This window comes from Mustela nigripes, chromosome 4, assembly GCF_022355385.1.
Source record: "Mustela nigripes isolate SB6536 chromosome 4, MUSNIG.SB6536, whole genome shotgun sequence".
NCBI classification, from domain to species: Eukaryota; Metazoa; Chordata; class Mammalia; order Carnivora; family Mustelidae; genus Mustela; species Mustela nigripes.
This window is the reverse complement of record NC_081560.1, coordinates 160,756,911-160,770,034: the sequence shown is the minus strand read 5'-3', so window position 1 is coordinate 160,770,034 and position 13,124 is coordinate 160,756,911. Positions and strand designations below refer to the sequence as shown.

General features: G+C 42.6%; 1 protein-coding gene across 1 annotated transcript in view; it reads right to left on the bottom strand.

Annotated features, from left to right (window-relative positions):
• The window catches only part of DNTT (DNA nucleotidylexotransferase), a 32,013-nt gene extending 22,363 nt beyond the window's left edge, over positions 1-9,650 (bottom strand). The window contains exon 1 of the mRNA XM_059397701.1: positions 9,436-9,650. Within this exon, the coding sequence (XP_059253684.1) occupies positions 9,436-9,650 (215 nt within the window). The remainder of the gene's footprint in view (positions 1-9,435) is intronic.
• Between the last annotated feature and the right edge of the window lie 3,474 nt (positions 9,651-13,124).

The window sequence follows — 13,124 nt, the reverse complement described above, 5'->3', positions numbered from 1 at the left end:
AAGCCTGGTTGAGGAGGTTGCATTTCATTTTCTGGGGTTGTGGAACCAGTGAAGGATTTCGTGAGCGGATCATGCATAGCCTCAGTATGTCATTTTAAAAGGCTAATCTGGGGGCACCTGGGTGGCTTAGTTGTTAAGCATCTGCCTTCCGCTCAGGTCATGATCCCAGGGTCCGGGGATCAAGCCCCACATTGGGCTCTCCACTCAGCGTGAAGCCTGCTTCTCCCTCCCCAACTCCCCCTGTTTGTGTCTCTCTCCCTGTCAAATAAATAATTTTTTTTTAAAAATCTTAAAAAAAAAAAAAGAAAAAGAAAAAGGCTAATCTGGTTCACACAGTAATTTGGAGGGGAGAGTGATGGGTGGGAAGGGTTGGGAGCTGCTTAGAATGAAATCAGGAGGAGTGCCTGGGTGGCTTGGTTAAGCAACTGCCTTTGGCTCAGGTCACAATCCCAGGGTCCTGGGGTCGAGCCCCGTGTTGGGCTTCTTGCTTAGCGTGGATCCTGCTTCTCCTTCTCCCTCTGCCTGCTACTCTGCCTGCTTGTGCTCTCTCTGTCAAATAAATAAATAAAATTGTTTAAAAAAAAAAGAAGAAGAAGAAGAAGAATGAAATCATGACCACATGTGAGATGATTCTAACCGAGTCCAGCTCCTGTAGCACCAGGAAGGAAGGCAGAGGAGACATAGGAGGGGCCTCTGGCATTAGTTCCCCTCTAACAGCTGAAGTAGAGAGAAAATACTACTTTCCTCTATCACAGTACAGTAAAAGTGCTTTTGGTAGAAATAGGAATTTAAGAAGTCTGTTTGGGTGGGGAGTGGAAATGAAATTTGTTTCAGGCATGCTGCATGTGAAGGGCGGCAAGAGGTCCTAGTGAGAATGTCCGGTTGTCGGTGGGGATGTGAGGCTGGCCTAGGAGAGAACTGGGGCTGGAGGCCAGAGCGGAGCCATCTGGATGGCAGGAGGCACAGGGGCCAAAGCAGAAGTTCTTCATGGTGAAACCACATCTGTCAAGAGTTGGGGGAGACAGCTCACTGCATCTTGTTCTAGGTCCTCATCATTCCAAAAGTGACTCTTAATAAGCTTCTTGAAAAGTTTTTTATGTGCAGACTTTAAGAAGACAACAGAAGGATTAATAGAGCTGCACAGGAAGTGTGATTCCATCTAGACTTCTGACCTTTGGAGGAAACTTTATTATTATATTATCGTTAATTATAGCATTTGTATTATAATTAGTATTAAGGTTCTGTCTTAACTTCAGGGTAGAAGGATATGCTGAGGGGGAGCTCTGGGGCTCAGCTTCCAAATTCAAGCCCCTTCCCATCCACTCTCCTGCTATCCCCACCCCCACTGTGGCTATCCCTGGGGCAGTGTGGCAGTGTCTGAGCTCACACTATTGGATGAGGACCACATAATTTTTCACAGCATTCATCTAAGCACATTTCCAAATAAACCAGCCATACACCCTATGGAAGAAGACTCTGATTGAACTTGCAACCCCGTCTCGCTAAGCAATTAGCAAACAAAACCAAACAGCAACAACGGGGGCGATAATAGAGCACACACACAAAATCGAACAGGACCCCTTCTGCCATCCACACAGGGCTACCCAGAGTTCAGCACTGCTTATGCCTGGTTCCCACACAGTAAACACAGAAACTGAAATTCAGCATTTAGGAAATTTCATTGTAATTTAGCACTATCAAAGTAGCTTCTTATAGGTTGTTTTTTGATGAAAGCATTGATCATTAAAAGTTTTTGAAAACTGGTCCTTTACCACAAGTAACTTAAGAAACATGGTCTGGAGAATAATCTGCTCTAGCCAGTCTCCATCCCCTGTCTTCTTGAGTTGCCTGAGTTGGGCTCCCAGGGACCAGCTGCATCTAGCCTATGATGTGCTTCCTGCCCCAGGCTCATCCTGCACCCTTTGCAGACCATGCACAGTCTCTGTGCCTTTGCTCACTTTCAGTTCTGAGCCCTTAGCAACAGCACTAAGGAAAGCCACTGCCTCCCATGTGTTCTGCCGACAATTTCTTAGTGTCGTGTTGATGGCTTTTTGTCTGTTTGCTGCCAGGGTAATTTTCTCTCTGCTCTGACCATGCCAGTGTTGGAAATATTAATAATATGGGAATATCACTATGTGCCAGACCCTATGGCAGGTGTATCTCATGCATTCTCTCATCTAACAGTCAGTAACACTATGAGAAAAGAGACCTTGAAGACATTAAAAGTTCACCCAGCTGATAACTGCTGAAGCAGGGATTCAGTCCCCATTCTGTGTTAATCCACAGCCTATGTGCGGGGCTACACCGAGCTGCCCCCTGTGACTTTGTGCTTCTTCCACAGTGGTGGAGAGTGCTGCACCTTTCTGCAGAAGGAAGAACATCTGGAAGGGAATCATCATCATCAAAAACCCTGATTCTCTCCAAAACGCAGAAACAGAGGTCCAGTAACACTTTCTGTTGACCATACTGTCCCTGCTGCTGCCACATGAAATTTGTTGTTGGTATTTTATGTCCAATAGCATGTAGACTTCAGTGACAGCTGTCCCAGGAAATCTGAAAGAATAGTTGCCATAGCTACACACCAAGATGGAGAAGCCACACGGAGGCTGTCAGGTTCTCTGAGCTCTGAATTTTAGGTGAATTTTACCTAAACCTCACAGAGAGGCAAAAGTGGAGCCCTGGTGATCATCTTCCAAATTTAGGCCCCTCGCCATCCACTCTTACCTCCCCTGCCCCACCACTGCTCTCTCTTCACTGGGGATGTCTCTGGACCCATCCCTGCCTCTAGCAGAGTAGCCAGAATGCCTGGGGATGTGTGGGGATGCTACATAATGATCCACCAACAATATAACATACAGGTGTACCCAGAAGAAAAGACCAGAGAATATTCCACAATACTCCAGACTGTTAGGAAAAAATACAAACACACACACACACACACACACATTTATTCTTTATTCTTTTTTTTTTTTTTAAAGATTTTTTCTTTATTTATCTGACAGAGATCACAAGTAGGCAGAGAGGCAGGCAGAGAGAGAGGAGGAAGCAGGCTCCCCGCAGAGCAGAGAGCCCGATGTGGGGCTCGATCCCAGGACCCTGGGATCATGACCCGAGCCGAAGGCAGAGGCTTAACCCACTGAGCCACCCAGGTGCCCCTACACACGTTTATTCTTACTAAGTCTTCGCAAGTCTTACGAGGTGGGCAATATCATTTCAGATGAGAAAACCAAGGCTTGTGGAGGCTCTGTGAAGCCAGGATTCAAACCCAGCTGTGCATGACTCAAGCAAACTCTTAACGTTCTACTAGACTGTGGTTAGACCCCTGAGTGAGGTGTTGTTTTAAGGTTTTTTTCCCTATATTTTTCCACTTTCTGTCATGAACCATCTATCATCACTTTCTACTTAGGGGGAAAAATACACATGATGTCATTTTTAAGGGCGAAATCTGGGTCTGGGGCTGAGGTGGTACCTGCCTTGGCCCTGGAGTCCTCAGTTCTTTCCTTATACTAAAAGAGGACAGTACTCCAGGCAGCAGCCCCAAACTTCTCCCAAAGACCCCAGGGTGCTGTGGAGATGACTGTTCCTGAAATGTCAGTGGATTTCTTTAAGTGCACCTAGTTTGCTCTTTCTTTTTCTTTCTTTCTTTCTCTCTCTCTCTCTTTCTTTCTTTCTTTAAGATTTTATTTATTTATTTGAGAGAGAGAGTGAGAAAGAGAGAGCAGGAGAGGAGAGAACCTCAGAGGGAGAAGCAGACTCACCACTGAGCAGAGAGCCCAACTTGGGGCTTGATCCCTGGACTCTGATCCTGGGACCCTGGGATCATGGCCTGAGCTACATTTATCTGACTGAGCCATCCAGGTGCCCCAAGTGCACCTAGTTTCTTAGCCAGGGCCAATTACTGATGTCTTGGATTAGGTTTAAGAGGGCTTGAATCAATTATAACAATTCTGAAGTAGGATTTGTCCCTCAGCTTCTCATAGTGAAAATGAGTCTTCTCTTTCAACTAGTGCTCAACTGAAATGTGCTTGGCTTGGCCCTTGGTGTCCCTGAGGGCAGGGACAATGTTATAATCTGCTTAATTATTGTCTAGATGATAATTATACCTGGTGCCCAGCACATGGCCAGATTCAGAGCAACAGTGAATAGATAGACCGTTGGTGGAATGAATGAATAAATGGATTAATCAGTAGCTCTAAGGGAAATAAACTCTAGTGTCTACCAGAGACACCCAAGAAGCTGGGTTAAAATCCAGGTGCCTGGACCCTATTAGCAGATTCAAATTCAGTAAGTCTTACCTAGAGCCTAGGAATATGCTCCTTTGGTAATTCTCATGTAGTCAGTTCTAGTTATTCATTGGTGCATAACCAGCTCTCCCAAAATGGCTTAAAAAGAGCACCGATTTTATTATACCTCATAATTTTGTGGGTCAAGAATTCAGGCAGCTGTTGGGTATGGTGACCATGGGAGTGTGACCCACCAAATGACTCAGTGTGCCTGCACATTGGTGAGGATGGCAGGGAGAACGGGTTCGTGCATCTGTCAACCTAAACACCTTCATGTGTCCTCTCTCAGAGAGACTCAAACATCTTATGTGAGGCTGGGAGATCCAGGGAACAGCAGAAGCCCCAGTGCCCCTTATGACCCAGCATCAAAAGTCATATAGTGTACTCTATTGGTTGAAGTAGTCACAAGCCCTCCCAAATGCAAGGGAACAGAGACTAGTCCTTGCCTCTTCTTGGGAGCAACCGTATTTCCAAACTACCCCACAGCCCAAGAAGTATACTTGGAGAAGTGCTGCCGTAGAGAAAAGTCTTGAATGGCCCCCACACTGCACCTAGGGCTCAATGGCAGCCATGTTTCCAATATAGTACCCATTCCTCTGTAGGTATGTGAGATAGTTTTAGCAGGTACATAGCAGAACACTAAAAAGGCATATGTATTTATACCTACACGTTAAAATTATGCATATCAAACCCATGGTTTTTTTGGGTTTCACGGTTTTTATATGATTCCTTAGACAAGGTTAAGTTATTTTTAACAATTCATCTTAGAGACAATTGAAGGAGACGTAGTAAGTATATAATAGCACATGCGGTAAAAGATAGTATAAAAATTGTGATTGTGGCATTCAGATGTCCAGAAAGCCCTGAGTTAATAGAATTAATTCACCCATTTTGGTTCTGCCTTTTTTTTTTTTTCTTCTGATAACTGTATCTTCACTGTTCCTGTCTTTCTTTTCCTAGTTGGTCCTTCCTCACAGTACAATTAGAAAAATTCTTCATGAAGAAAGAGACAGCCACTTTTCTTTGCCTGGAGACAGACTGACCCCCTATCTGACTTCTCCAGCCTTCCCGGATGGTCACCTGCTTTTATCTTTGTCTTTAAAATGTTTTTTTCCCCCTAGAGAGGTCATCCCCAATTCTTCCCATCTGATGTAGGGCTTATCCTGTAAATGGTAATTTTAAACACTAATTTATAGTTAAACTGAGCTGTTTACTATTTAAAAACCCTCCTGCCTCCCTAAGCAACTGATCTGTTTCAGAGTCCCTGACATAGAAAAATAAAGAGTTTTATTTGGTTTTATCTCACACTTAAACTACCACCAGTAGGTAGGTTTCTATTTCCAGCTCTGACATACCTAAAAACAAAGGGTCTTGCCTTGATTTTTTTTTTTTGGTTCCACCTTGAATGAGATTATGAGCATTAACTGAGAGTCCACAGATTTTGAAATGTGAAGTAATTTGGACCGGAGAAGGACTAGAACTTACAATGCATGTTCTCAAATTTATAAAGTCTTTGTTATTTTGCTGATTACAAAAGTAATACTGGTGCATCATAGAAAAAAATTTTAATTACAAAAACTAATCTTGGTAATCACAAGTTCCTTTGGCTGGTTTTGTATTCACCAGATAAATCAAATATTTCCTGAAGCTACTCTGTAGAAGAAAAATGTCAAAGGTCTGAGGGTAAGCTCTACAGGATGGCCCCCATGATGCCCTTGCCCTTGTGGAGCCAGTGAGGAGGAATTGGATGAGGTTAGTATTAAAGCCAAGTGGCAGAGCTGGGGCCAGCCCTGTACCATGGATTACATCCAGGTACTGGGAAGGAAGTTCTGTCCTCTGGGAGGGTTTCCAGGGGTCTTAGGTCTTGGACTCAGGGAAGTGTAGGGAGAAGGGATTCAAGGTTGGGTTGCATCTTGCATCAGACAATATGTTCCAAAGATATCCTTGTGGGTGAATTAAGGAGATTTGAGCAGGACAAAAGTATCATCCACTGGGTTTCTACTGCTCCAACAGTGGAACTGAGCCAGTGTTAGGCTGCTGAGGGGAGGCACCCTGGGTGCGACCCTTTCTAGCCATAGCTCTTTCTTCTTCTACATCAGCGGTTTAGGTCAAGACATAGTGGATTCACTATTGTGTTCATAGAGGAGGGTCGATGACAGAGTTTTAAAATAGCTCAAAGTACTGAAACCAGGAATGAAATAAGAACATGACAGGCACTAGATTCTCATCCTCCTCTGGCTTGACCTAGATAATTTGAGGATTATGAAGTTGCTCTAAAATTTAGAATGTTAGTCATGGAATAAAGTTCATTACCATTTTCATGAATGTGCAAAATGCCCGAAATCACTTGACAACTCCCCTGATTTCTATTTTAAAACCCAACTTCCTATGGGCCATTGACCAGCATGTCTTCTAAAATATAACATTAATATAACATATAATATAAGTGAAACCAATTCCAAATATAAGGATACAGGGCACATATGCTGGAGAATGAAATAGCTCCAGATAGGTCAGTGGGTTCAGATACACCATTTCTAAGCTATGGGTTCAGATCCAGCTAAAGTAGGTGTCAGATTTCTTCCTCATATGTAATCCTCCTGGCAGCCAAGAATGTACTAGAAACTATGGAGATTGCTAACTCTTTTCAGAGCATATATATGATTTTAGCTCCTCTTTTTTTGAATCTTATATATTAGAAAAGGAAGGGATAGTCTTCGTTATTGAGAAGTTTCCTTTCTTTTAGATATCAACTTTCTTCATTTTTATTTAAAATATATACTTATTGTAAAAAAAATTGTAAAACACAGAATAAAAGCAACCATAATCCCTTCCTAATAACCCCTTCCTTATAAAAATAACCACTTAAATTATTTTGATAGGTTTGTTAGGTTTCCTGTCTTTGTTATGTTTGTTTTTATCATTTGACCCAGTCCATATTGTGGAGACAGAATCCTCTCTTATGGTTTTGCTGTAAGGGTCAGTGGATCCAGCTTATTAACAATAGGACGATCACACTTTACATCTATGTAACTGTTTTTTAACTTACCAGAGCACACTGATGTCCATCATCACATTTGGTGATTATCTCAGATAGAACAAACCATTTTTCAGGAAGCTAAGTTCATAGAGTGGGGAGAGGGTCTGGCTCCACACTTCATGGCCGGGAAGGGTCAGAGCCAGAATTAGGGATCTCTAGACTTCTGATCTCAAAACTTTTCCCTACCACAATTTCTAGTGCCCTTTCCAATGAAAGACTATGTATTTGTGCACAGAAATTCCGTTTGAGAGCTGGGACTTCTACTTCCTGTGGTTTCTTTTTGAGCCATCACACACATTTGTATTTAATGTGTCTTCTGGGCTGTCAGCCTGGGAGCTTTGCCACCATCATATACATGGGAGCCGTTTGCTCACCATGCACCACTTTTCCTCTGTAGCCCGAGCCCTGGGCTTGGTCCTTGGCAGCGGGTATCAGATGCACAGAGCCGCCTCTCTGGCTCTGTGGCCAAAAGAAGAAACTTGCCTCCTGTGTCTCTCCAAGTACCTGCCTCAGCCACCATGTCTATACTTGTAACTGCGCCTGTAACTAGTCAGCCCTTGCTGGAGGTGTGGACGAGAGCTTTTCAACTGAGAGCTTTCTATGTAAGTGGTACCTTGACCATCTGGCTGTCGCTTTCCTGTCTGGCCCTTGTCAGATTTCTTTACCACAAAAAGCAGTTCCATATTTGCTGAGGCTTTTCATTTCTTCTTTTTATATTTCCTTTTTTAAAATTCTGGGTTTGAGCCTCTTTACCTACATCATCTTTTCTTCCCCTAATTCCAACATTTTATGTAAGTCTGTAAGATTAGGTAGACTTAACAGTTAGGTGAAATCTGCAATTCCACAGAAGGGATGTTATGATTTGGCGCTTAACATCCTAAATGAGATAGGGGTTAAAATGAAAACAAGAGGCAGAGGTGGGGAAAGGAGAACACACCAAGAAAAACCAGATGGAGGGAGAGACCATGGGAGACCCAGGAATTTCTGATTAGGGCATTTTAGTAAAATAAATAAATAAATAAAATGTTACTGTGATTTTGAATCGTCATATGAATTATGAATATTTTGCAAATCATTCATATCTTATTATTGACTTTTGACACGTTTGTCTAGCAATTTGAAGTTGGCATTTCTTCAGCAGGAAATTCTTGTTAATTTTTTTTTAATATCAAAGACTATTTTTAAAATAAAAAAAATTATTTTCACATAGAATTCTCACAGTTTTTCCTGAGAAAGTTGCGGTCAGTCTCTTCCTTGGACAATCAAAGCCAGCCAGTTGCTTTGATTATCCTTTATCCGTTGCAAGCCCCTGGCTGTGTTCTGTGAAGAGCTAATTTAACAGTTAGAAAAACAACAAGACTAATTGCTGGGATGAGTGGGGTTGTGCGTGAATGAGTCTAGGGGACCCAAGAGGTGGCTTCAGTTGCCCTTTTGTCTGTGCTCTGACCTCGTCACTCTCAGCACCATGACTACCAGTCCTGGACAGAGCTGTCCTTGAATCTTTAACCAGTGCTCCTCACTCTGCGAACCCCACTGGGACAGCTCATTGGAAAAGCATGATCAAGGCCACATTTGGGTGCCTGTGGAGAGCCAGCAACAGTCTCTCATCCTAGCCCATCACAGACACTGGTCACCTCAGTACAGCCAGGGATTTAGTTTAATTGCCAAGAACCCAAACCATTCTTTCTGCCTCAGAGTAGCTGAAATTTTTTTATTGAACTTAGTGGGGTTTTGTTCAGTTTAGTTTAGTCAGTTTAGTCAGGAACAAAATTGAGTGGTTTCAGCATTAAATTTTCCAATTAAGTTTCTATCATCATCTCTGGAAAACTCATCTCATAATGGTGAAAGGCAAAACAAAACAACCAAACAAACAAAAACCCCCCCAAACCCTATATTTTGGTGCCAACTAGTTTTAGTATAATTGTATCAGTCCCCACTCATGTTATTGCCCTTAATTAGTTGGCTCAAATATGTTCTTTGATTTCAAACCCATTTTCCCAGTGGGAGTATAATCTTTTCTGTATTGGGAAGAAGACATAATTTCCTTGGGTTCCACAGAAACTGTTCATAAAAGCCCTGCTTATTCACAAAGTGAAATCAGTGATGTCCTACCTGAGCTCATCTTCAACCCTGAATCCTTTCCTTCGTGCCAGCTCCATGAGGAAGGCTCGACGGGTGGTTCCCATTTTCTTCTCCAAAATATAGAGGACCAAATCCTGAAATTTGATGTCATGAGAAGGACAGACCATCGAGGCACCCATTTGCCTGGGCTTCTTCTTCCGAGGACCCAAGTGGACCATTTGCAAAGGATTCGTGGGAAGAGGCATCTGAGGCTTCTGTCTGTGCCATCAAGCAGTGTCTCCAGAAGTGAGGGAGAGCCTGCCCTCCTTCATGAAGAGGTCTGATGTCATTGTACTAGAAGATTCTCATTCAGGGCAAGGTTTCCTGGGCTCTGCCCTGCTGACAGCTTCCTGCTGAAGAGCAATGAAGAATGTTTATCTCGGTCTAGCTCATTTGTTCAATGTGGAAATCATAATGGAAACAGTAAATTAACTTTGCTTTCCTGTGCATTATCTTACCAGATCCTCAGAATAACCTCATGAGGAAGGTAGGGAAGCATCTTGACTCCCATGTTAGCATCTGTCTATCCATTTATTAGTCATTCATTTAGTCATTCATTTAGGCCTCTCTTGTCTTTATTTTTTATTCCTTTTTGCATTCTTGCTTATATTCTCTTCCAACTTGCTTGCATTCTCTTAGGCAGTCATTATAATACATTGGATTTCTATAGTTTCCATGGGTGTTACATGTTTTGTATAGTTGTTTTGATTTTACGTAAGTGGCACTGTTAAATTTCTCATTCTGCTGATCACTTTTTCACTCAAAAAAGTGGATCAGATCCCTCCACATTATTCTGTGTTCTAATCTGTTACCTCTAATTGCTCCACAGTAGTTCATTATGAACATTTTAGCTATGTTGGTGCATTTTGTAAGTGAGGAAACCAAGGCTCAGTCAGCTTACTCAAGATCACAGAGTAAGAGGCAGAACCAGGTCTTAAACTCAGGTCTTCAGACTCCAAATGTTACATATTTTAGTTTTCTCAGTGAACTAAGGTTGCCTGGAGAATAGTCTATTATGTAGCTTTAATATTGATCTTTTGGGATGGAATGGGATGACCTTCAGATAAGAATTACTGCCATAAAAAGACATTTTCATAACTTATATGCAAAGTCAAACTAGTGTCTCTCATCAATATACTTTATAGATCTCATTTCTCACATCTACTATGTGGTCAAGGCAAGCACCTACAAGCCTTAGCTGATTGAATCCTCATAATACCACCGTCTGGTAGGTACTAGCATCCCCACTGAGGTAAACACCTTTGTCAAGGTTGTAGAGCGAGTATATAGTTATAGGTAGGAAATGATCAAGCTAGAACTTAAACTCAGATTTGTCTGCTTTTAATGCCTGTGCTCTTAACTACGAAGAAACATTTCTCTGTGCATGTCTTCTCCAATAAAACCAAAGTTTTGGTCACCCATTTGCTATATTATTTGAGACTTATGCTACCTCCAAAAGTGTATAGGCTCCTCACCACAACACTAGGGAAGAGTGATGTGACAGTTGCCTTTAAGCATTTGCAAAGTTGTGTTGTCCAAGAGAGCCAGATCAAAAATCTCAGGTGGAACTTACAGAGTAGTAGATTTTAAATCTCTGAAAACATGAACTTTTTATTAACTAGAGCTGTCTAAAAATGTAGGGAGATTGCATTATACAGTGGGATATTACAGGTTGTGACAAACGTTCAAATGGGATCCAAACAGTTGTGCATTGAGATGTTACAGAGGGACTTAGACATCTGGTAAGGACCTTTAATGTCATTCTAGTATTCTGTGATTTTTTACTAAAGACAAAAATCTGGGCCCTGGAACCCACTTTGGACCTCACCATTAGGTGTCTGGTTACTGATGTGCTGAGCACTCTGTGTGGGAACACAGCCTTAACTACCAAGCGGCCCCACAGCATGGAGAAGCAAGACTCTTGTAAGAGCCTGGGGTTTTTATGTCCATCCCCATGGCATGGACAGAGAAGGAATGGGTGTCACCTAAATGGCAAAGGAGATGGGATACAAGCACAGAGACATGGCCGAGAGCTCAAGTCTGATGGTAGGTTGCTGGCCCAAATCCCTTGTCCATCTCTTTGAGCTGTGACCTTGACCACACAAGGGCTAACTGAGATAACCCACACAGCCTGCTGAGCAGAGTGCTTGGCACAGAGGAAGCACTTCAAATAACTATCAGTTGGTAGTAATTTGGTGTTTTGTTTTTAGAGAAGAGCCAGTTGGATCTGAAATCAGATCTTTGTTTTATAAAACTACAAAATTATCAAAAGATGGTGTTAACCAATATTTTACTTAGTCTGCATTAAATCACTGGTATTGAGAAAATTACCACAAAAATTTAAAATGTGATGATGGCTGTCTGGTTATCAGGCTATTGTCTCTCAGTCCTGAATCTACTCTTTTTATGTTGGGGTCTATGAGGTTGAGGCTGGGAGTGCGCTAATGCCATTTCTCCTGGTAAGCTCGCTCTGTGCTAGGCTCCACCAGTAGGGGGGCACTAGAGGGACACAGCCAGGCTTGGCAGAAGGGGCAGGTCTTGATCCTTTTGGTTGGCTTGCTGATAACTCCTGGTCTTCTCAGTAATGGTTTTTCACTCTGGCCACTCTGCAACATTTTAAAAAAACGATTTAAGTTATTTATTTTGAGAGAGAAAGAGAGAATGAGAGCATGAGCAGGGGGAGGGGCAGAGGGGGAAACACACTCCCTGCTGAATGGGAAGCCGACCTGGGGCTTGATCCCAGGACCCATGAGATCATTACCTGAGCCAAAATCGAGTGCATTGCATAACGAAGCCACTCAGACCTTTTTTTTTTCTTTCCTTTCCTTTTCTTTTTTCTTTTTTTTTTTTGGTACAACCAGGCATATCTTCATCATGTCCTTCAGAGATACTAACACCAGCTAGACACATGTCCTTTTCAGGGGTCTGAGTCTTTCTGTGACGTACAGGGCAGCATCCCCTCCTCAGAGATCTGTTGTCACAGCTCCATGGAGACTCCCTGCTCCACGTGTGAGATTCCAGTAATCTCAACTTGGTCTCTTTGTCCCCACATTCCTAGAAACAGGCCGTGCTCCCTGCAGTCACTCTCTGACTTATCTCAATGTCCTTTTGCTTTTCAGTCTTCAAACCTGCCTGTCAAACTAGTCCCTTATATTAAATTCTTTTTGTTGAAATACCTAGTATGTTTTCCTTTTTCGTAACTGGACCCCGACTGATACACTGTTCAATTAAAGTGAGGCATAGGAGATGAGGACCCACCTACACTTCTGGAGCATCTTTCTAGAAGGAACTCTGACAAAAAAAAAATCTTTAAGACATCCTAATCCTCTGAACCAGCATTTTCATTTTGTTAGGAAACACAAATAAATATGAATGCACTAAGATGTTCATTGCAACCCTTTGCAGAGAAAACTTAAAACAACATAAATGTCCAATCACAGTGGGGGTGGGGGTGATAAAGTATAAGAGGATATTGTGTAGCCACTAAAATCGCGTTATGAGAAAATACTTTAAAACATGGGTAGGGTGCCTGTGTGGCTCAGTGGGTTAAAGCCTCTGCCTTTGGCTCAGGTCATGATCTCAGGCTCCTGGGATCGAGTCCTGCATCGGGCTCTCTGCTCAGCAGGGAGCCTGCTTCCTCCTCTCTCTTTCTCTGCCTGCCTCTCTGCCTACTTGTGATC